Raw genomic sequence first — 24,657 nt, 5'->3', positions numbered from 1 at the left:
GATACATTTATTGCATTCAATCTCTCCTTTTCCCATAAAAAAAATGCTAGGCTTACAATTTTTTTTCGTTCATTTATACGTATTTATACGTGTAACTGTTGATGGAAAACAATATATCTTCAACATAAAATTAAAGAGTTAAGATTGATGGGTCTAATTCATTTAATTAAATAGATCAGATTATAATTGACTTAATAATAAAATAATTAGGTAAGATTAAAATATTTGACTCATTTAATTAAATAAATTAAATTAAAATAAATTTATATAATCTTATATTCAGAATTGCAAATGCCTAACTTCAACTCGAAGAGACTTAATTGACGCCCGATGAAGTGAACAAAAATCATTTTCACGTGCGCGTTGCTTGAGACACAAGTTTTGTTGATTTTTTTTTAACCAACTATATTGCAAAGTCGGTGACACGTGGTAGAGTGCTCTACCGATCATTGCCAGCAAGGATTGACATGGGGATGAGCTAGTCGGCCAAAAGATCCCATCTGTAAGAGGGAGTAGTAGCCAGCTGCAGGTACTTTGCCTGACAGCTCGGATCCAGAGCCACGGGAGAAGGATGGGCCTTTATTCTTCCCAGATGGATTGCAAGCTGGGCCCGCTGGGGTATAGCATCTCCTCGATGTGGGAGAAAGTGTCGGTGCATAAATCTGAGTGATGAGCCACTATTCTTTTCCAAACCGTAAAGGGTACAACATGATTAGATTAGATTATGTATAGGCCCGTTTTGACCATATGTATAAGCTAAGAGGCACATGTTCTCATTACGTGACCGACAAATGTGGAGAAAAAGTTGTTTTCAATGGGTGAGGGGTAGGATGGAGATTTAGCTAGCTGCATCATCTTCTCTATTATTTTTTGGGAACATTTTGGAATATATGACAGTTTGAAGAGGTTCACCTAAAAATAAAAGTGAAAAATTTTACTTTTACCTCGTGATTTTTTTATTTTTGTAATTAAATATTTAAATTTTAAAAAATATCAATTTAAAATATTTATCTTTCAATTTTTTTCAATTTTAATCATTTGTTAGAATTTTCTGTCAAATTTTATCAAAATTTCTAAAATACCCATGTGTTTTTTTTTTTTAAAAAAAAAAATATATAAAATTTTCAAAGATTCAGGCATTGGTATTTTTGTAAATTTCGATGAACTCTGACTAACACCTAAATCCTTGCAATTTTTTTCTTTTTCTTAAAAGAAAAATAGTATTCTAAGAATTTTGATAGAATTTAACGAAAAATTATAGCAAAAGGTTAAAATTGAAAAAAATTGAAAGATGAATACTCTAAATTGACACTTTGTAAAGTTTAAGTACTTAATTGCAAAAGTGATGAAAAATTATGGGCTATAAGTGAAGTTTTCTAAATAAAAAACAAAGTTTGAAGGGAAAAGAAAAATAAAAGAAAAAGAAAGGAAATGATAATATTAATTACTATATTTAACATGACAAACAACTATCTCTTCATTTTCCACATGTATATTTGATCACCTGTTCTTCTCGGCAAACAAATATATGAAGTGGATTGGTCAAATTTGGGAACATAGCCCATAATCGCGTAGACCAAACGGGACAGACAACACAAAAACAACGTCGTTTGAAGCATTATTCTATGATTCTCATAAGGAATATTCTTTCGTCTCTTTCAAGTTTCATCATCCCTCCCAGACACTCTTTCTCTCTCATCCCTGCCATTCCTGGCTTGGTTGATGATGGGTCTGAGATGATAAGACTGTGAAAAATGGCATTGAGATTAGCTGCTATTAATTAGCATCAATATCCCAGAGCAGAGCCTCCTGGCCCGGTAGAAAAATCTGCATCCACAATAGCTTTTTATCTCTTCGTATATTATTAAAATATTCTTTATTTACAAAATGCAAGTTCCTTATGTACCCTCACATGTTTTACAAAATTTCAACACAATCCCGATGAAAGGCAAAGAGAGTAGAGGAGAGAAAAAAGATAAATATTTTATGTTAAAATAATGAATAGAATGTCTGCTATTTCTCTACAAAATTCTACTGTGATTATTCATCTAAATTATTTTTACAACTGCATGCTGGCGGTCTATATCTTCAAAAAAGAACTAAAGGGTGCTTTACATTCCCAGAAGACCATGCCATTAATTCCTAACACTCAAAAGATTATCATTGCAAATCAAATGAATCTTTATAATTGTTGGAATAATTTCATTTAGACCGATCCGTCTAAAGAATCATAGGCCTTCGGGTTAGTACCAATCTAAGGAGAATAGGAGGATGTAAAGCCGAGATAGCAGGACTCCCAGGTAGTCCTATCCCCGAGAATACGCGGCAGAAGGTACATCTGAACTGAGTCCTGGGAATGTAGACATCCTGGGACTGAGAGTCAACTCAGCTAGCTAAGGCCCGAGACAAGCATGTCCCGGGAACTCAAGTATTAGCCGCACCCCAAGAAATTCGAAGTAGAAGTCACAATCCATGTCCAATTAGAACTCCTCGAAGAATCCGGTCAACAATCCTACTCCAAGTTGAATTTGAATAAGACTCTTGGTCGAACTCTAATTCCCGAGAATTTGGGATTAAAGTCATACTGCAAAACGAATTAGGAAAGAATCACACTTCGGGTTTGGTAAGGAATCCGAGTCCAAATCAGACTCTGATAAGCACTCCTAGATCAAGTAGGAATAGGAATCCTAATGCAGGTTGAACTCCATTCCTTTACCTATAAATAAGCTCATATTCCAAAGAGTAATGATTCACTACCACCTAAATATACAACTTTTCACCACCTTGTCTATGTGGCAAGGTGGTCCCCCACCTTAATTTATTTTTAAAAAATAAAAAAAAAAACTCAAAAAGTAGTGGGGGACCACCTTGCCAATGTGGCAAGGTGGTGAAAAGTTGTATATTTGGGTGGCATTGAATCATTATTCTATTCCAAATATAAACGATAGACTAATTATTTTATGCATTGAGCATATTCTTGGGAAGCGTAAAGAACATCAAAATAGCTTGTAGTTCACACCATGCCAAAAATTGTACCAACAATCATTGATAATTTTTTCCATTTAAAAGGGCCAATTTTTCTTTTCCAGTTCCCCTTCCAGCGTTATATTTAAGAGCCATATATAGTTAACCTTTGTATAATATAACATATGGGAAACTTCACAAAATTCTTCTGAAATTCCACTCAATTTGAAACTATCCTCTACAATTTAAAATATTTCAATTTTACCCCTCAATCTTTCAATTTGATACAAAGGCCCAATCCATTATGATTTTCTGTTAAATCTTAACATATGCATGTAAAATGACTAAACTACCCTTATATATTTTTTTTCATTTAATAATAACAAAATGGGCTAACCTGTGGGTCAGAAGACCCGTGGCTGTGTCTTCTCTGACCCACGTTGGGTCACGCGCATGACCCGCATTGGGTCATAGTGTGATCCACTGCCGTGTGTCACCAGACCCATGGCGAGGTTTGGTGATGACCCCCAGCGTGGGTCAACTTTTTCACCAATTTTTTTTTTTTTTTAAAGAAAAGAAAGTAAATTTTTTGTTTTTTTTAAAAAAATTAATTTGAAAGTAAGGGTAAAATTTTATAAAAGTTTTAGAGGCATAAATGTCATTTCACCCTTTTTACCGTCTAATTTAACGTCCAACCCTAACAGACGGGGGGTCATTGTGATTGAAGGGTGAAATAGAGAGTTTTTTTTTTTTTTTTTTTTTTTTTTTTTTTTTTTTTTTTTTTTTTTTTTTTTTTTTTAACTTTGAAAGGTAATTTCAGAGTGAAATTTCAAAGGGATTTTATAAAGTTCCACTATAACATATCTTTTAGCAGGTACATGTGTAATGACCCAATACTTATCTATCCACCTCTGAAGCCTAATCTTATCAAATCCAAATAGGCCCCTCAGTTTGGCCTAGACTCCTGATCCAAGAGACTAACTTACATCTTCAAGATCAAAGCAAAACCAGAAGTAAAAAGACATTATCCACAAATAAAATCCCTATTCTTTCGCATATAAACAGAAACCCCAAATGAAAACAGCAATATTTAATTTAGTAACTTGAAAAGCTCTAAAACTTCACACTCCAAAGTGGACAAGAACCTCTCCATTTTATGGTTATGATTTAATGTTGTTATGTCTAACAGTGTAATTGATGCCACATCACTTAATTTTTTTGAATGGCGTGCTAATATATTAATCACGTAACATCATCTACACTGTTAGATACAACAACATTAAATCCTGACCATGAAATGACTCTTCTCTATTTCACGTTAAATGAAGAGGCCTTTGAAGTGTACAAAGCTTCTAAATATTTTGTTGACTGATCGCACAGCATCATAAATGCATCTCTCAGTGAATGCTCAAGCACAGAACCTCCAAGACCCGAATCTTCTGCGACAAAAGATAAGGTTTTGGAGCCAAGGAATTGAAATTGTTTCTTCATCACTAATTTTCTTTGAGAAATGCTAGACATTCCAATTTTTTTTCTTCCAAAAGTTAGTTCCCCAAATGATGTGTCACAATTCCATGAGATTATGACATATTTTCCAAAATAATTGATCACATGAGATTGTGACACATCATTTAGGAACCAACTTTAATTTGGGGCTTTGTTGTACAAACAGCCAACGTGCCAAGTCAGTATACAGGACTACAAGTTTAGACACTACTTCTTGATAATCATATAAATAAAAAGGTCTTTCGGATGTAATAAAGGCGGCTTTTGTGCTCCCTTGTGTTCAGGGTTTGAATAAAATCATTGCTGAAGGAGATTATCTGGAAATCATCTCTGCAGCAACCAGGACCTCCAGCTTGAACCCAAAATCAGTCTCTTTTGCATATTTTGTCTTCCAATTTCAACATTGCCCTTTTGCATCAAAGCAACAAATTCACCATAATTGATCATTCCATCCTAAAACAACATATATACATCAGAACATCTGAGATTGGTCAACAAACAAATAGAAAAGCCCGGCCAAAAAAAAAAAAAACAAACAAACTAGGAGAGAGGATAGGGGGGGAAGCCTCATTTAACAAAAAGCAGCAGCAATCAAGGGAAATCTGTTTGCTAAACTTAAAAGCTTTGATAGCCATTCAAAACTTATTGGTTCAAGTTTAAAAATCATTGAAAGAGAATTATATTAGAGTGCATAAACGTTTGTTGACATAAAGTTCTCTAATTAAGAGGAACAAATTCAGATGACTCACATTATCTTGATCAACATCTCTGATTATATCTTCAATATGTTCAAGATAAACAACAGTCATGTTATGTTCTGTACAAGCTTGCTGGAGCTCATCAACTGTAATATAACCACTTCCATCCTTGTCGAAGTATTGAAATGCTGCAAGGAGATTTTCCTCACGTTCTAGTTTCTTAAGATGCATTGTTGCAGCTATAAATTCCCCATAGTCGATAGCGCCACTATAGTCCACATCAACCTGCACATAGCTACAACAGCTCAGGTAAACAGAACATAATGAACTCACAAAATAATATCGTGAGCACCATAATCCAATATGGCAATGACAACCCAATATTAAACCTCAATGATAATTAAAAGAAGCAACTAGGGGACCATTGTCAATAGTCCCCACAGTCGCCTACGTTAGCCTGAACACAATTAAAATAGCTCAGATAAACAGAACGTAATGAACCAAAGAAACAACCCCATGAGCACAATAATCCTATGCGGCAATGGCAACCCCATATGAAACTTCAATGATACTTAAAAGAAGTAATTAAGGGATTCTTGTATCATAAAGGATAATGATTCTATCCAATGTCCACTAATTTTCCATTATGATAAAAGGAAGAGACATCAAAACTTCTTAATTTCCCAAAAAGCTTTACAAACAATGCAAACATATTGGCTTCTGAATATGCAAATTCCAAATTGAAAGGAGCACCAAGTATGCTAAATAATTTTTCACGATCCCAACTTCCTCATTGACAACACATTTCCTCAAAAGAAGCAACAAATATGCTAAACTTTGCATGAAAAATGGCCCAATACTCTGAAAACTATCTTACAAAGTGGATGGGAAAAAATCCTCTATTTTGCCATTAATGTTTCTTAAATAAAAATCTTCATATAGAATATTGTAACAGAACAGAGAATACGATAGACATCTAAGAGTAGTAAAAAGAAACAAAAGCATGCACACTTTACATGAACCTTCACCTTCAGAAAACCCCAACCATATTAAAGTAGAGCATGACAAATAAAGTACCTGAGTTCTAGTGCTTCAAGCACGAGTGAAAAACGTTAGAGGAATTTCATTTCAGGATCAACTTTCCCCAAAATATTATTTCCCAAGTTCCTAACATAACATGACATCACAACTTAATTATCAATATAAACTATGTATTTTGATTATCAAAAACACAGAATTAATGTGGATCCCAATATCCTAAATTCAGCCACATGCAATATATCTGAACTCAAATGAAATGATAGCTAACAAGCATTCAAGTTATAATGAACATAGAGTGGCTAATTGAAACAAAACAAAAAAAAAAAACTATTGAATCAAGAAGAAGAAAAAGAAAATGATGGTGAAGAAGAAGACAAAGAAAATGAACAAAAAAAATTAGATGATGATGAACAACAAAACAAACACAATAAACACCAAAAAATCAAGTACTTCTATGAAACAAACATCTTACAGCATCCATGAGACCACGTATTTCTGTATCCTTCAAGACAGAGCCATATCTTTGCAAACCAGCCTTTAGTTCATAATACGTAATTTTACCATTGTTGTCAGTATCCATCACCTTAAACATTTCTCTCAAACCAGCAAGCTCTTCCTCAGAAAGTTTTTCAGCTATTACCTGATTGCACAAAACAGAGACATAGAAGTTCCATCAATATGAATACCATATCTGCTATTTAAAAGAAGCAAAAGTCAACATCAAATATCAGTATGTGATGGAGCACCACTGGGGAAGTCGTATCGGCAGTAAAAGGACCTCACAAAACACACACACACACACAAAGCTATGGAGACTCACAAAAGCTAGCAATGGAGTTGCACCAAAGCTCTGGAGAAGTCGCATCTCAGGAAATATAGTGAACTGGAATACTCTTATTGACTACTAAAGCCAACGATACATCACCTTATATAATGCTCTACCGACTTATTAGAAATCAAAACCTACATAGAACATAACTACTAAGCAAAACGGAACACGTACTCCAACAGAGGAGTCATGGCTTTTAACTAGAAAGAAAAACAAACAAGGAAAAAAAAGACTACATAGAACATAACTACTAAGCAAAACGGAACATGTACTCCAACAGAGGAGTCATGGCTTTTAACTAGAAACAAAAACAAACAAGGAAAAAAAAGACACGTGCTACATAACCCAGCAACCAACTTCTCATAGTAAAAGAATTCTTCCTAGTAGCCAAATTCTCATAGCAAAAGAACTCCCTTCAGCAACTGAACTCCAACTTTGACAATGAGAAGCATATTGACAAGGCGTGATAGCTTATTCATGGTAGGTGGTGATGTACTCTGACTCTGACTCCGTCAGTATGCTTCTCAAATAAACAGCCAAACTGATATAGAGTTCAATGTTGCATCTAAAAGTTTATTCGAACTCATTACTCTCTCTCTCTCTCCCCTTTATCTTTTTACTTCTATGTCATGCACCAGTGGTCCAGTACTTACCCGTAAAGCCATCTTCTTTAACTTATTCATTGCAGAGAACTGTTTTAGACGAGAAAGTACAGCTGGATCCGGTGCTCTATCAGGAGAAACTCCATTTTGACATATCCAAGGATGGCCTAAACAAACAACTAAGAAAGATAAATATCCATTTGATCTTGAAATTTGTTCAAATAACAAGGCAACAAGGTAGCAAACTACATTAACGAGTATGGTAAATTCACTCTTTAGAAGTTTTTTATTATTCTAATTTTCCAAAACTAGCAAAAATCTGATGAAAGAAACATATTACAAAACCCTATTTAAAAAGAGAATATATCGTAGCATTTATACATCCTCAAACATTGAATGCATAGTAGATCAACCTGAAAATCTACTTTACAAAGTCTGAAGTTTTCGTTACACCGGAAAACACCCACAATGTAGTGCCTCAACAGCTTATACATGTTTTACAAAATGATCGTAATGCCTATTAGTCATGCATGCAGTAATAGCAATAGCAACATGGAAAATGAACATCATCATCAACAACAACAACAACAAAAAAACAGTTTAATTCTTTTAGTCTACATTAGATGGTTCAAATAATTGCGTAAGATCATGAAGAAAATGACAGAAAGGTTAAACATACATAAAACATCATGAGCAGTCAAACGTTCTGAAGGCCAAGAACATAACATTTTCTGGATTAGGTCCTTTGCACTGCCAGATATTAGGGGCCATGGGTCTGATTCGAAGTCAATATGTCCCTTCAACACTGCATCAAATACTCCCTGTTCTGTTTCTGAATTGTTAACATTTAAAGCTTTCAGCAAATGCACACACAATGGAACTTTCACTCATTGTAATAGCTACCAAATCATAGATACCTGCCCAAAATGGAGGCACGCCACTTAGCAATTTATATAGTATGACCCCTGCTGCCCACACCTCTGCTTCTGGCCCATAACGCCTATGGATTACCTCAGGAGCCATGTAATGTGGGCTTCCAGCCATATCAGTGAAAACTTGGCCTGAAGTAGTAAGCCAAATAAAGTTTTATCATCTCCCTTTACACCTCAACAAATGTATTCTAGTTCTTCAATAGTTATCTAAAAGCAACAGCATTAACTTCACAAAAATGACAAAATTATCTTGCAAGTTATTTATTATAAAATACATCTCCACATTTAGTTCATATTTACTAGATAGGCATGCACAAAAACATAGAACGTTAAAACGTACAAATGCTCCATTGCAGTTAAGGTACAACATTAGGACCTGAAATTTTTTTTAAAAAAAAGCACCAATGAATTACATAGGAACTAATTCAGGTGCTTTAACTTCTTAACTTGCGACCAGTTCATCTAAAAAAATACAAATTAAAAGAGAAACAAGCACAGGCACTTGTTAAGTTACCTGGTTCGAAGAAAACAGCGAGCCCAAAATCAACAGCTTTGAGAGAGAAATCGTCATCTTTGTCAAGCAACAAGAAGTTCTCAGGCTTGAGATCTCTATGCATTACCCCGAGAGAGTGGCAATCCTGAACAACCCCTACAATGATCTTTGTTAATTCAGCAGCCTCTCTCTCACTGAAACGTCTGCTCTGGTTGATCCGTTCAAAGAACTCACCACCTTCACAAAGCTCCATCACAATATACACATACAAGGGATCCTCATATGCAGCCTTGATGGTTACAATATTCTTGTAACCTGCTAAATGGTGCAGTACATGAATCTCCCTCCTAACATCCTCCACTTCCTCCTCAGAATTTAACTTCTTCTTTGAGATAAACTTACAGGCATACTTAATCTCCGTGGCAATCTCCATGCATAGATAAGTACTCCCACGCAGTTCTCGTCGTAATTCACGACCCAACACGTAAAGCTTACGGAAGTTAGCGGTCTTACGTCCCAAGACATGATAAGCTTTGTTTTTAATTCCATGGCTCACGATGGCTTCTTTCTTGGTGGGACTAATGGCAGGTAAGTTTTCATCTTTGGGGTTTTCTTTGGAGATCTCTGGGGCAATGAGCTGCTGGGAATTCAAGCTGGAACTGGAGGGGTCAGAAAGGGCAGGTAAGTTTTCATCTTTGGGGCTTTCTTTGGGGCTTTCTTTGGAGATTTCTGGGGCAATGAGCTGCTGGGAATTCAAGCTGAAACTGGAGGGGTCAGAAAGGGCATTTAAGTTTCCATCTTTGGGGCGTTCTGTGCAGATTTCTGGGGCAATGAGCTGCTGGCTGGAACTGGAGTGGTCAGAAACGGGGTGGGTGCGCCGAAAAGATCTCCCTTTGCAAGATTCAAGGATGCCCATGAAATAACCCACAATTAACCCACGCTCACTTCACTGCCTATTGCACAATCACATTCACTGAGAAAATCAAGAGACTTAATTAATCAGCCCCTAATCCTAAAAAAGGATTTCCTTTTGAAAGATTCAAGAGTCCCCATGAAACAACCCACAAGCTAACTTCAATGCCTATTGCACAATCAAGAATCTCTTCATTCACTGACAAAATCAAAGACTCAACCAGCCGCTAATCCTAAATAAAAATTTCCTTTCGGAAGATTCAAGGATGCCCATGAAACAACCCACAATTCGCCCACGCTGACTTTCACCGCCTATTGCACAATCAATAATCTCTCCATTCAATGACAAAATTAAAGACTTATCAGCCCCTAATCCTAAATAAAGAAGCTTGACAAATCTGAACACAACAAATATGCAGTAAAATACAAATCTTATACCAGGGTCAGACCTACGGTTCCGTTTTGCCTATCTCATTTTAAGATTGCTGCCGAGGATCGCTTTGTGCCTTTGAGACCAAAATCTTTTTCCTAGGAAAAATTTCCTCCCAAAAGAAACAGGGCCGTAGGAATTCGTTGATCACCCTGCTAGCTGAATATCCCAAGATTAAATTTTGAAACAGAAATTACAGAAGAAATGAATCGATCAACATGAGCACGTAAACAAATAGACATATGCATAAAAGTTAAAGGAGGGAGAGAGACGGGGGATAGTACCAGTTGGTGAAAATGAGAGAGCAGGGAAACAGATCCACGTAGCTCCACGTTGAACGGAGATTTGAAGAAATATAATTTTTATTTTTATTTTTTTTTATAGATAATTTGAAGAAATATAATTGATCTAATAAACTTTCATTTTCAACGGCTATTCTTCTTCTTCGCTTTTTATATTTATTTATTTACTTTGGATTTTGTTGTTATTATCCACTAAGAAGAATAAATAGCGCGTGAAACAAGAGCTGCGCGGGGTTGTATGTGGGAGAACCTGGCTTCAATCCTGCGACGCAAGCAACTTCCAAGAGAGGGAGGTGCAGGAGTTATCATTTCTCTTTATTAAAAGACCAGGCGAGCAGCCGCCACTTTTTGGTGTGCTAGATGAATACGGCGTTTTGCCGGGAAAAATGCAAAATTGATCTACGTAATTTTATTTGATAGAAAAATTAAATGGAAAATATCATTTTAACCTCCTAAATTACCATTCTTTACCTTCTAAAATTAAAGGAAAAAACTTTTGAAAAATGTCCTATTTGACAAAATATCTTCATATCTAAATTAAAGCTCATATATGTATACATATTTTCTTCAGTCATACAGCATCATGAATACGTTACACAGTAAATGCTCAAGCACAGAACCAAGGAATTGAAATTGTTTCTCGATATTCATAATAATAATATGACGAATTTCTTTCAAAAAAGAATAGAAGTTTGTCAAAGCTTCAAAGGTAGGATAGTATTTTTTTGAAAATACAGAATTTTAAAAATTAATTTGTGATTTTAAATGCTAAATTGCAATTTTGTCAGACGCTTAATTGAATTTTTAAAAATTACTTTTTCAAATCGTACATTTTACAATCGCTTTCCTTCGGAATTTTCTCTTTGGGCACTCTGAACTATAAGCCCAGCCAAAGATTTCCTTAAGTTTGTTGCTTTCCCATTTTGGGTTCTCAAAAATTTCAAATTCCTTTCACTTCAAAACTTCACATATTTATCGCCTTTTGTTCTTTTCCCAAGTTTTGTTCAGCTTTATCTGCACCCCTTGCTGTTTATGCTGGTTTCTGGTTTGGGTAATTCTTTTTCTCCTTTTTGTTTTCATTGATATCCACAACCACCTCCCCCATATCTTCAACTCCTGTTTCTTCTTTCTCTTTTGCACCCGCCATTATCAATTTCCATCCATGCAACACTTGGGTTTGAAACATTTCTTACTACAGAGTTGTTGATACTCCGGCATATGCCAAAAAGTTCTTTCGCTGTTCGTGTTCGTGTTCTATTTGACAAAAATCTCCCCCAATCATTCTATCCCCACCATTTTCTTTTTCATTGGAGATCTCCAGAGATTTGTTTCACTGGAAGCAACCCAAATTCAATGAAGAGACATTATCCGGAGATCAAATCCGTTTTTTTTTTTCAAATATAATCAGAACCCCCCAAATGAAAACAGCAATCAATAATTAAGCAACTTGAAAAGCTGTAACACTTCACACTCTGAAGTCTACAAAGCTAATAAAATATTTTCTTCAGTAGTCATACAGCATCATAAAGGCTTCACTCATCAATAAATGCTCAAGCACAGAATCTCCTACACCCAGATCTTCTCTGAGAACTGGTTAGGAGCCAAAATTGCTTCTCAAAGCTTCATTACTAATTTTCTTCTGGCTTTGCTGTACAACCTGCCAATTTGCAATTCAGCATATGAGACTACAAGTACAGACAGAACAGCTTGATAATCATATAATTAAACCCGTTCAACTTGCACCCACATAAAGGCAACACCGATTAATCCAGTTTCCCTGATGTTTCTTATTTCCTTATTCACAAAATAATCCATCAGTTGAAACTATTCCAAATCATTTGATTACCCAAGTTTGAAGCTAGTTTGAACAGTCTTCTCCAGTCGCTAGTAGAACTTAATGTTAATGATTAGCACTGTTGTCAGTTAACATTTCAGGTTAAAATTGAGTTTGATCGTCCACTGGAATAGAATAACCAATAGATGAGTTTATTTTGCCTTTAAAACTCAACTATCTCACTAAGCACGTGATGTTGTCATAGGAAAAGTGACAAGTGAAGGATCCGCCAAGTTTCATGATACTAGCAAAGAACTGGAAAAGGGAAACAGCCCAGATACACAAAGCAGGAAGTACCAGGTCCATCTCTCATACTCAAATTCAGACTATTTCGCATAGTTCGTCTTCCAATTCCAGCATTGCCTTTTTGCATCATAGCAACAAATTCACCATAATCGATCCTTCCATCCTAAAACAACACATATACAGCATAACATAAGATCGACAAACAAATAGGGAGAGCCAGGCCAAAAAAAAAAAAAAAAAAAAACAAATAAATAGAAGACTAGAGAGGAAAAAGGGGAAATCATCATTAAACTAAAAATAAAGCGAAATATACTTGCCAAAAGTCTGCTAATTTCATCATATGAAATTGGTATCCCTATTTAGTTGTATAATACCTATTTAGTTGTATAATATGTGCTGTAGACAGCCGACTTATAAACCCAACCTCAAAAAGTTGTTGATATATAGACTTTTGAAAAGAGAATCCAGATGAAAATAACATTTATTGTCCTATTATCTAATGCACAATGGCATAGAAACAGAGATTCAATTGCTTTTATGCATAGTATTCACTCATTCAGATGAACACTTAAATTGACTTCAAAAAGAAACACGTGTATGATTGTTAATGTGTTTTTTTTTTTTTTGTTGGGGGGGGGGGGGGGGGTTTGTTTTTGGTTTGAAAAGGAAGATGAAAGCACTTTTTTGAATATTTTGTGCTTTGGGTTATTTATTAATATTTTTTGTTTTTAGAACATAAAACAAAAGGCAAAAAAATAAAAATTTTAACAAACATAGACGAGATTTATAAGCTTTGACAAGATTTTTTTTTTTTTTTTTTTGATAAGATGCTGCTAAACAAGATATTTAAAGCTTATTAGAACAAGATTTAAAATCATTTAGAGGCAATTATATTAGAGTGCATAAATGCTTGCCAACTTAAGTGTTACGGACCTCCGTAACGGGGGATGAACGATGAATAATATAGATAGTGGTGTGTGTGTGATAGTAAGGTATTCGAGATACCTTGGGCCTCCTAATGTTAGAATTATTTGAAGAACCCTAAAAAACTCTCAAGCAACTACAAGGGTTGTCTAATAATTTTATTCTTAATATTATTTCATTCTTCAATACCCTATTTATAGGGTTACAAATCTGGAATTACAGAACAATAAATAAACAAATACTACAAACCCTAAATAAATATTATTAATTTTAAGGGTTAAATATCCCTATGGTCCTTGAGTTTTAGAAACTTTATTTTTTAGTCCCTAAGTTTCAATTTACATCACAAATGATATATCAATTTTGAGAAATGACCAAATTAGTACCTCGGTTAACTTCTCTGTCCAAAAACTAACGGCCCGCCACGTGTCAACTTCAGAGTTTGACACATTGCACTATATAAAAAAATTAAAAACTAAAAATTAAAAATTGAAAAAAAGAAAAAAAAAAAAAAAAAAAAAAAAGGCAAGATCGGTTTTGCCTTTGGGGGTGGCCGAACCAACTAAGGGCCACGGGGGTGGTTCGACCACCACCAGGCCGGCCCGTCTGGGGGTGGTCGAACCACCCCCGTGGGCCTTGGGGGTGGTTCGGCCACCCCCAATTGCCAAACCCTCCAAAATTGATTTTTTTCCGTTTTGCCCTTGGGGTGGTCGAACCACTCCCATAGGCCACGAGGGGGGGGGAGATGGGGGTTCGGCCACCCCCAGACCGGCCGATTTTGGGGTGGCCAAACCACTCCCGTGGCCCTTGGGGGTGGTTCGGCCACCCCCAAGGACAAAACCGATCTTGCTTTTTTTCTTTTTTTCTTTTTTTCTGTCCAAGGGGTGGCTGAACCACCCCCATGGGGTGGTTCGCCCACCCTCGACCGGCCAGCCACCCCCATGGTTGCCAAGGTGCCACCCCCTTGTTTTTATTTTTTATTTTTTTAATTTTTAATATATATATATATATTTTTAATATTTTTAATTTTTAATTTTTAATTTTTTTATATAGTGCCATGTGTCAACATCTGAAGTTGACACGTGGCGGGCCGTTAGTTTTTGGACGGAGAAGTTAAACAATGTACTAATTTGGTCATTTTTCAAAATTGATATATCATCTGTGATGTAAATTGAAACTCAATGGCTAAAAAATAAAGTTTCAAAAACTCAGAGACTAAAAAAGTACTTAACCCTAATTTTAAATGAAGACAAATCCCTTATTTTTCTATTGGAGATATTGCTTTATGAGCAAGACCCCTTATTTTCTTAAAAATAATAATTAATCTATCATTCTTTTGAAGAGACAATTTAACACTTACCTTATTTAAAAACCTAACTTAATTATTCTATTAAAGAGGACATATATAAAATTTCAAGAATGCCTTTGTCACATATACACCAGTTACGTAACGTTAAGATTTTCGGCTTAACGTTGGAATCCCTATTTCCCCCTCTTATGTGAGCATGTAAAAAAAAAAAAAATCTCGGCTTAATGGCGAACAAATTCAGATGACTTACATTTTTGGTCAACTTCTCTGATTTTTTTTTTTTGTTCTTTGAATTGGATCAACTTCTCTGATTATATCTTCAAGAAAGACATCAGTCATATTATATTCCGCGTATAGTTGCTGATCAATCCGCGATTCAAGGGCTTTGTCGTTTGGAACAATATCCAGAAAAAAATATATATAGTTTATCAATTTCTCTTAATTCTACTTCTACGAATCTACACATGGGCATCCACGAATCTATCAAGGGGAAATCTTATCAGCGCAACACCCATTCCGACCAGTCCAGTTCCAGCTTGAATTCCCAGCAGCTTAAAAACTCACCTGCCAAGGAAGAAGCCATCGTTAGCCGCGGCATCGCTAACCAAGCTTATTATGTGTTGGGCCATGAGACTGCTAACGTTCATCATCTTTACGAGTTTGGTCACGAATTACAACAGGAACGATCTACTTATTTATGCACCGAGATTACCACGGGGATTGAGTACGCCTGTAAGTCAATCTCAAAAGGGAAGTTGACTTCTGAGGTGGACGTGGAGGATCTGAGGAGGGAGATTCAGATAATGTACCATTTGGAGGGCCACCACAAGAATATTGTGACCATCAAGGGTGCTTATGAGGATCCCTTGTATGTGCATATTGTGATGGAGCTTTGTAGCGGCGGTGCGTTGATTGACCGGATCTTCCAGAGGGGGCATTACACGGAGGGGAAGGCTGCTGAATTGGCAAAGATCATTGTAGAGGTTGTTGAGGCTTGCCACTCGCTTGGGGTTATGCTTAGAAATCTAAAGCCTGAGAATTTCCTGTTGCTTGACAAATATGATGATTCCTCTCTCAAAGCCGTTGATTTTGGATGCTCTGTTTTCTTCAAACCAGGTGAATTAACAAGTGCCTGGCCTTCTTTCTCTTTTAATTTGCATTTTTTAGATGAACTGGTGGGAAATTAAGGAGCTGAAGCACCTGGAGTAATTCCTTTGTGCATTTTTTTAAATAAATTATTTAGGTCCTAACTCCTAATGTTGTATGTGATAAAGTTCACTAAGCCTTACTCTTCCACAAAAGGCACTTCAAGGGAGGAGGTTTGCTCAAAGCTTATAAATCCCACAACCTAGGCATACCTTGGCAATGTGGTACTCTTAACACACCCCTTTACATGTGACACTATTATCCAAACATGTGTACAACAGGAGAGAAGGTCCAACATTGTCCAAAGTCATGAAGCTTTGATACATGATAAAGTCCATTGAGTTTTACTCTTTTACAAAAGGCACCTTAAGGGAAGAAGTTTGCTCAAGGCTTATAAAGCCCACAACCCAAGTATACCTTGGTAATGTGGGACTCTTAACAGTATGTGAGATCCAATGGAGCATTTTTCTGCTTTTAGGTTCTATGTTTATCTAGTAAATCATAAATGTGAACTAAGGGAGATGCATTTCATATTAAATTACTTGCAAGATACTTTTGTCAATTTGTGAAGTTACCGCTGCTGCTTGTATGTAATTTTATTGAGGCATAAAGGGAGAGATGCTAACTCTTCATTTGCCTTGCTACTTTAGGCCAAGTTTTCACAGATATGGCCCCAGATGCATGTGATAGGCGTATAAGCGCATACTACGTCGCTCCCGAGGTACTCCGCAGGCATTATGGGCCAGAATCAGACATATGGGCAGCAGGGGTCATACTGTATATATTGCTAAGTGGTGTGCCGCCATTTTGGGCAAGTATGTGTGATTTGGTATATTACTCAAACGAGTGAAAATTTCATTGTGTGTGTTTACTGAAGGCTTTATCTGTTTGTAATTCAGAAACTGAGCAGGAAACATTTGATGGGGTGTTGAAGGGAGATATAGACTTAAAATCAAGCCCATGGCCCAGTATATCTGACAGTGCAAAGGACCTAATCCGGAAAATGTTATGTTCTCAACCTTCAGAACGTTTGACTGCTCAGGAAGTTTTATGTATGTTTAACCTTTCTGTCATTTTCTTCATGATGTTACCCTATCATTGGGAGAATCTAATGTAGACTGAATGAATTAAACTGGTCTTTTTCATTTGTTGATGTTTTTTTCCATGTTGCTATGGCAGCATGCATGACTACTAGGCATTGCCATAATTTTGTAAAAAAGGCATAAGCTTTTGAGGCACTAAATTTTGGGTGTTTTCCAGTGTAAGCAAACTTTAGACCTTGTAAAGTAAATTGTCAGGTTGATCTACCATGCAATCAATGTTTAAGGACTTATAAATGCTACCTTGTGTGTTTGCATGTCCTACAAATGCACTTTGAAAGAATTTGTCTGTTTGAATTAACAGTATAATATATCAAGTATATGTGATTTATTGTTTTATTTACATCTTACTACTTTTGAATAGGTATTTGAAATATTTTTCTTTCATCAGAGTTTTCCTAGTTTTGGAAAAATAGAATATTGTAGTTTGCTACCTTGTTGCATTTACCTGTTATCTGAACTAATTTCAAGATCAAATTGAGATTTATTTTTCTTTAAACGTTTGTTTAGGCCATCCTTGGATATGTCCAAATGGAGTTGCTCCTGTTAGAGCACTGGATCCAGCTGTACTTTCTCGTCTAAAACGGTTCTCTGAAATGAAGAAGTTAAAGAAGATGGCTTTACGGGTAAGTACAGGTGCATGACTCAGAAATAGAAAGATAAATAAGGACAAAACACACACACACACACCGAGTGTCTGTGTGTATGCTTTTAGATACAGCATTGCACTCTATATCAATTTAGCTGTTTATTTGAAAAGCATACTGATGTTTGATGTTGAGTTTTTCCATGCTCCTCTTAAATACCAAATCTAGTATTCACATTGACAGAACCTCTTTGTCTCTGTTTTGTGCTATCAGGTAATAGCTGAAAGCCTTCCTGAGGAGGAGCTTGCCGGTTTGAGAGAAATTTTTAAGGCGATGGATACTGATAACCGTGGTGAAATTACATTTGATAAACTGAAAGCTGGTTTGCAAAGATATGGCTTTATCTTGAGGAATTCAGAAATACTTCGTCTTATGGAAGCCGTAAGATGTTTATTTCATAGCTAATACTTGATTTTCTTGTGGTCTGTTTATTGTCCATAACTTGAATGCATGTATGCTTTCGTTTCATTTGAGTTCAGATATATTGCATGTCTGCGGCTGAATTTAGGATATTGGAATCCACATCAACTCTATGTTTCGGATAATCAAATTCGTAGTTTATATTGACAATTAAGTTGGTGATGTCATGTTAGATGAGGAGGGACTTGGAAAATCATTCTTTGGTTAAAGTTGATCCTGAAATCACATTCCTTTAATGATATGCACTTGTGCTTGTAGCAATAGAATTCAGGTATCTTATTTGTCAAGTTCTACTTTAATATTGGTTGGGGTTTTATGGAGGTGAAGACTTGTGCAAAGTGTGTACCACTTTTGAGGAGTTAGCCAAATGGTCACAAGTATAACTTTCTAGATGTACATCAAATTAGACATTGTGCTTTGCTAAATTATTTTTACTACTCTTAAATGTCTACCACATTCTCTGTAACAATATTCTATGGGAAGATTTTTATTTAAGAAATAGGGTTAAATATAATTTAGCCCCCTAAACTACTATCCGTTTTCCGGATGGCCCCCCGAACTACCAAGACTTGCACTCTGGCCCCCTAAACTACCAATTGCTTGTTTTTTGGCCCCCTCCGTCAGTTTATGCCATCTAAGTGGATGGAAAACACTACATGTGCACGGCACGTGACTCTGAAGGACACAAATTCTCAAAAATGCCATTCTCTTTAAACATGAAATTACTAGATTGCCCTTTGAGAAAATAACACGGCTACTAGCATCCGGAGAGAATGCCGACGCCACAGATGCTGAGAATGCAGACTTTGCCTCTCTGGTTCTTGATCGCCGAGATGCTGTTGTCGGCCGCAACTGGTTGGGAACTGTCGTGGTGGAGGTGGATCTGCGAGTGGTGGAGACGAAGGCTAGTAATATTCAACAAGGTTGGGTTAGTATCGGGGGGAACAACAAGAAAGGCGGCTCCGGTGGAAGATGTGGCGGCAGTTGGTGAGCCGGCGCATCTTGTGGTGGGACTCAAACTTGTAGAGACAGACGGCGCAGGTTGGAGCCCACCGCTTATGGTCTTGTCGTACTCTCTGTTTATGACAGTGGATTGGTCTTTAGTCCTGAGGTGCTTGATCTCACGGAGGATGGTCTTGTCAAGAAATTTGCTCTTGGGGTCTCCGTGATCACCTCTTTGTCGCTGGCTGTCTCCTACTCAACTCTTGCTACTGCACCCCACAAGTTCATTAATGGCTAAAAAAATGCTCTGGGCGTTACAATAGCCACAGAGTATTCCTTCCCACAGGCAGAGCAAGTGAAGGAATTCTTGAAGGTTGGTATTTGACATGTAGAATTCCATCTTGTCTATCTACCATGGAGTAGCTCTGCCATGGCCAACATTTCACGTCAACATCATTATCTTTACCAACTCCAATCAACTTATTTCTAAATTCATGACTTTGAATAACTAATCAACTTACTTCAAAATAAATGACGCCAGGACTCGTGTATAGGCTGATGCGTCGTCTGTCCCTCCTGCTACTCTTTTACCACGTGTAATTAAGGGGTTGTTTGCCAAGTGACGGAACAATACCTAATAGTGGGGTTATTGTTCATATAATTATTTTTTCACTTTTTCATATTTTTTAATACCAATCAACATAAAAATATTCTCACTTTTTCACTTTTTATATCACATCAATAATTTTTTATTCACTACAATCCAAAAGATTTTCACTTTTCAATACATTTTTATTTTATTTTATATCTCATCATTACTTTTTACTAATTTCAAAATTAACAACCCACTATTTTGTTCTATTTTCTGTATGTCTTTGCCAAACAAGCCCTAAATTCATGCAAAACTGCTCCACTACTACTCTTTTACCACGTGTATAGGCTGAGGCGTCGTCTGTCCCTCCTTTCTCACCACCCTATCTTACCTTCACTTTCGGATCCTCAATGTAAACCATTCTCATAAGCAACTTCAGTGTCTTCCCTGTGCTGCACACTCAGTTTCTCAACATAACCTTTACAGGACGTTGAGATAGGGTACTCCAGTTTTAACCAAAACAGATGGGGTAGAAGCTCAAATAAGGTAACCCAGCAAGCAAATTGACTTTGTACATTCCAAGACAAGCATAGCTTAAAACGTAGAAAGACAACCTGTGAGGAGCTACATAAGGCAGTGTAAGTTTTGTAAATTCCTTTTTTTTTTTAAAAAAAAAGTATTGGAACATTACCGTTTAGATTAGCCATATACGTGGGCTGATATACTGCACCACGTGTTGGTAATATTTCATGCATTTTACCCTCCACGTTCAGTTCCAAACTGTCGCCCATCTGGCGGGCCCACATGATTGAATCTTGTTCTCGTCGTCACCATACACTTAATCAGTATCGTATGCATAATTCAAGAATTTCAAAGAAGCGCTCAGCGTCGTTCATGGCTCTGTGGCCGAAATCATACGAAACAAGAAGCGAATACTCGAAAAAGATCAAGAAAACATGTACAAATGTGACGGCAACTTGTTGTCGAGGTTGTTGCTGGCTGGGCACGACGAGGAGGTGGTAAGAGACATGGTGATAAGCTTCATCATGGCCGGATGAAACACGACGTCATTGGCCATGACGTGACTGTACTGGTTGCTTTCTAAGTACAAAAACAACTCATTCTAAACGAAGTGAACTCGGCACTTAAAAATGGTGAAAAGCCACTGGACTTTGAAACTCTCAAGGAGATGAGGTTCCTAAACGCTTGCTTGTGCGAATCCATGCGGACCATGCGACTCTACCCACCCGTTGCGTGGGACTCAAAGCACGCTCTCGCCGACAACACTTTGCCTGATGGGACTTCTGTTGGGAATGGAGATAGAATCACGTTTTTTCCTTACAAGATGGGAAGAATGGATCGAGGAGCTCTAGGGAAAGGACCGGTTCGAGTTTAAACCTGACTGTTGGTTCGATGGGATCGACGGCGGTGGAGAGCTGAAACAGGTGAGTCCGTACAAGTTTCCAGTTTTTCAGGCTGGTCCGAGGGTGTGTTTCGGGAAGAAGATGGCCTTTATACAGTTGAAGTATGTGGTGTCAACGATTATGAGGCAGTTCCAGTTCAGGCCGGTGCCGGACACCCTTCATCTCTGACGATATGAGATTGAAAAATACAAACAAAAAAAAATTAAGTTAAAACTTAAAATAACCGAATGACTTTCAAACGTAAATATCAGGGCATTTTCGGGTTATTTAGGCTTTCAGAGCATGTGACTTACTTTCCATCCATCTAGGCGGTATAAACTATCGAAGGGAGCCAAAAAATAAGCAATTAGTAGTTTGGGGGGTCAGAGTGCAAGTCTTGGTAGTTTGTGGTGATATCCGGATAATGGGTGGCAGTTTGTGAGGCTTTTTTGTATTTAACCCTAAGAAATATGAGTGGAAAAAAAATCCTCTATTTCCAATCCACTTTGTAAGATAGTTGTTTAATATTGAGCCATTTTTTGCTAACATTCTTGCTTTTGAGCAGAGGCGGAACCACCCCTAGCCTTGAAAGGTTCCCGGCCCTCCCAAAATTTTTTTAAAAAAAATGTCACAAAAATTTAAAAATTTCTTATAAATTTTAGGTATTTTAATGAAATGAACACCCCCCCCCCCCCCCCCCCCCCCCCACCAAAATTAATTTTTACCCCCAAAAATTTTATTTTTTTTAGTTTTGTCCTCCTCCCTTAACGCTTTCAACTTCAATCGTGAGGGACTAAAATAACAAGCAGACTCATGAATGAACAACTTCAGCCTCTTTGAGCATGTATTTGGTATATATGGATACTAATATGTATGCTTGTGGCAGGACACTAACAAGCAGACTTGTAACAGGACGCTAACAAATAGACTTGTGGCAGATTGATTGACTCCGTCAATTTCTGCATAACATACTTGGTGCTCCTTTTGACTGGAATTTGCTTGTTCAGAACTCAGAAGTCAATAATGTTTGCATTGTCTGAAAGTTTATTAGCAAATTCAAGAAGTTATGATGTCTCTTCCTTCCTCATAACAGCAAATCGGTGGACATTGGACAGAAACATTATCGTTTATGATACAATAATCCCTTAATTACTTCTTTTCGATTATCATTAAAGTGTAATATGTGGTTGATATTGCTCTATGGGATTATTGTTCTTATAAAATTATATCATATCATAGGTTCACTACGTTCTGTTTACCTGAGCTATTTTGTTGCGGTCATGATGGTGTGGACAGCAGTGAGACTACGATTATGTCCCATAACTTTTAAATTATCATTGAAGTTTAATATGGGGTTGACATTGCCATATTGGATTATAGTGCTTATAATGTTGTTTCGTCGGTTCCTTATATTCTGTTTATGCGAGTTATTTTAGCTGTGTAGGTTGATGTGGATGACACTGGGACTATCAACTACGGGAAATTTACAGCTGCAACAATTCCTCTTAACAAACTAGAACGTAGGGAACTTCTTATTGCAGCATTTCAATACTTTGACAAGGATGGAAACGGTTATATTACAATTGATGACCTCCAGCAAGCTTGTGCAGAACATAACATGACTGATGTCTTACTTGAAGATATAATCAGAGAAGTTGATCAAGATAATGTAAGTCATCTGAATTGGTTCTCTGCCTAAACCTTATGTCAACAAAAGTCTATGCACTCTAATCTAATTTTTAAACCTGAACAAATAAGATTTGAATGGCTTGTCAAAGCTTATAAATCTGTATTTCATCTTTTAAATCAATTTGAGCTCTTATTAGAATTATTGGGTTCTGTACATATTAGAAATTCTCTGTTTTTTTAAACCAATTGTGCACTATAATGGGGCATTGAGAGTTGGCTTGCATCTGGATTCTCCTTTCAAAACTCTATATGTCAAAACCTTTTTGGAGGTCGGCTTATAAGTCTGCTCTGTACAGCACTTATTACACGACTAAATTGAGATGCAGATTGCATATGATAAAATTGGTGGAGGTTTGGAAAACAGATTTTCTCTCCTATTTTCTTGTTTGTTTGTTTGTTTTGGCATGGCCTTCCTATTAGTTTCTTGACCAATCTCAGATGTTCTTTTGTATATTTGTTGTTCTAGGATGGAAGGATCGATTATCGTGAATTTGCTGCTTTAATGGGAAAGGCCCAAAAGGGCAACGGTCGAATTGGAAGGCAAATACAACACAGTCTGGATTTGAGCGAGGATTCAATCTGGGGGTCCTGGTTGCTCACAACAGAGATGACTTACACGTCTTACAGTTAATATCCTTCAATATTCAAACCCTGAACACAAGGGGTGCACAAAGGCTTCCTTTATTACATCCAAAAGACCTGTTTATTCATACTATTATCAAGCTGTAGCGTCTAAACTTGCAGTCCTGTATACTGGCTTGGCACGTTGGCTGGCTGTACAGCAGAGCCAGAAGAAAAATAGTGATGAAGCTTTGACAAACTTCCATTCTTCCTTTTTTAAAGAAATTTATTATATTATTATTATGAATATTGAGAAACAATTTCAATTCCTTGGTTCTGTGCTTGAGCATTTACTGTGTAATGTATTCATGATGCTGTATGGCTGAAGAAAATATGTATATATGAGCTTTAACTTGTTCAACTTGTTCATCCATTTTGAAATATCCAAGGATGGCCTATACAAACGTCTAAAGAAAGATAAATCTCAATTTCATCTTGAAATTAGTTCCAAGAACAAGTAAATGCAACAATATTCTATTTTTCCAAAACTAGGAAAACTCTGATGAAAGGAAAAATATTACAAATACCTATTCAAAAGCAGTTAAGATGTAAACAAAACAATAAATCACATAGACTTGATATATTATACAGTTAATTCAAACAGACAATTCTTTCAAAGTCCATTTGTAAAACAGGCAAATATAAGGTAGCATTTGTAGGTCCTTAAAACATTGATTGCATAGTAGATCAACTTGAAAATCTTCTTTACATGGTCTAAAGCTTGCATACTGGAAAACACCCAAAATTTTTATTTATTTATTTATTTATTCATGATTTTACAACACGAAACATAGATTTAATACCTCAAGAAAAAAAAAAAAAAAAAAAAAAAACTACAGAAAGAGGAGTAGATGGTCTTCATTTGGAAAAATAAAGAAAAACTTGTGGCTCATCAATTTGATTATCGAATTTTGAGGAAATTAACGGGGTATTCTACTTTTTCTTAATTCGTAACCAGTTTCTTCATGTGCGTGAATTATCATCCTGTTAATTCTTTTGAAAACGATTGAAAAGCAAATGATTCTGGTTCATGATAAGATTGAACAAATGGTGTCCATGAAAACAAAAAGTGCTT

The 24,657-nt window shown here is 36.5% G+C and overlaps 2 protein-coding genes across 2 annotated transcripts; one reads left to right on the top strand and one right to left on the bottom strand.

The window, feature by feature from the left end:
- Positions 1 to 4,421: 4,421 nt before the first annotated feature.
- LOC133882392 (calcium-dependent protein kinase 26-like) lies at positions 4,422 to 10,831 on the bottom strand. The gene is made up of 8 exons (XM_062321548.1): positions 10,692 to 10,831; positions 9,087 to 10,566; positions 8,558 to 8,701; positions 8,320 to 8,472; positions 7,692 to 7,807; positions 6,682 to 6,849; positions 5,220 to 5,453; positions 4,422 to 4,923 (listed from the first exon to the last, which is right to left on the bottom strand). The coding sequence occupies exons 2-8, from the start codon at positions 9,979 to 9,981 to the stop codon at positions 4,795 to 4,797; spliced, it is 1,839 nt and encodes a 612-aa protein (XP_062177532.1). The 5' UTR covers positions 9,982 to 10,566; positions 10,692 to 10,831; the 3' UTR covers positions 4,422 to 4,794.
- Positions 10,832 to 15,236: 4,405 nt separating this feature from the next.
- Positions 15,237 to 23,829, top strand: LOC133882395 (calcium-dependent protein kinase 26-like). Its single transcript, XM_062321550.1, has 7 exons — positions 15,237 to 16,138; positions 16,819 to 16,983; positions 17,068 to 17,220; positions 17,779 to 17,894; positions 18,129 to 18,296; positions 22,717 to 22,941; positions 23,428 to 23,829. Exons 1-7 carry the CDS (start codon positions 15,487 to 15,489, stop codon positions 23,590 to 23,592), a joined length of 1,644 nt encoding a protein of 547 aa, XP_062177534.1. The 5' UTR covers positions 15,237 to 15,486; the 3' UTR covers positions 23,593 to 23,829.
- The last annotated feature ends 828 nt before the right edge of the window (positions 23,830 to 24,657 follow it).

The sequence above is a fragment of the Alnus glutinosa genome, chromosome 11 (genome assembly GCF_958979055.1).
Source record: "Alnus glutinosa chromosome 11, dhAlnGlut1.1, whole genome shotgun sequence".
NCBI lineage: Eukaryota > Viridiplantae > Streptophyta > Magnoliopsida > Fagales > Betulaceae > Alnus > Alnus glutinosa.
The sequence above is the reverse complement of the archived record's forward strand: the minus strand, read 5'-3'. Positions and strand labels throughout refer to the sequence as shown.

Bases quoted from the DNA above. Each gene is read 5' to 3' on its own strand.
- LOC133882392 (XM_062321548.1), bottom strand. From the start codon at position 9,981: ATGGGCATCCTTGAATCTTGCAAAGGGAGATCTTTTCGGCGCACCCAC. The intron at 7,808-8,319 runs GTATGTTTAACC...TTGTTTGTTTAG, and splicing joins GACTGCTCATGATGTTTTAT to GCCATCCTTGGATATGTCAA. The intron at 6,850-7,691 runs GTAAGTACTGGA...TTGTGCAATCAG, and splicing joins TAAAGAAGATGGCTTTACGG to GTAATAGCTGAAAAACTTTC.
- LOC133882395 (XM_062321550.1), top strand. From the start codon at position 15,487: ATGGGCATCCACGAATCTATCAAGGGGAAATCTTATCAGCGCAACACC. The intron at 16,984-17,067 runs GTATGTGTGATT...TTTGTAATTCAG, and splicing joins TGTGCCGCCATTTTGGGCAA to AAACTGAGCAGGAAACATTT. The intron at 22,942-23,427 runs GTAAGTCATCTG...TTGTTGTTCTAG, and splicing joins GAGAAGTTGATCAAGATAAT to GATGGAAGGATCGATTATCG.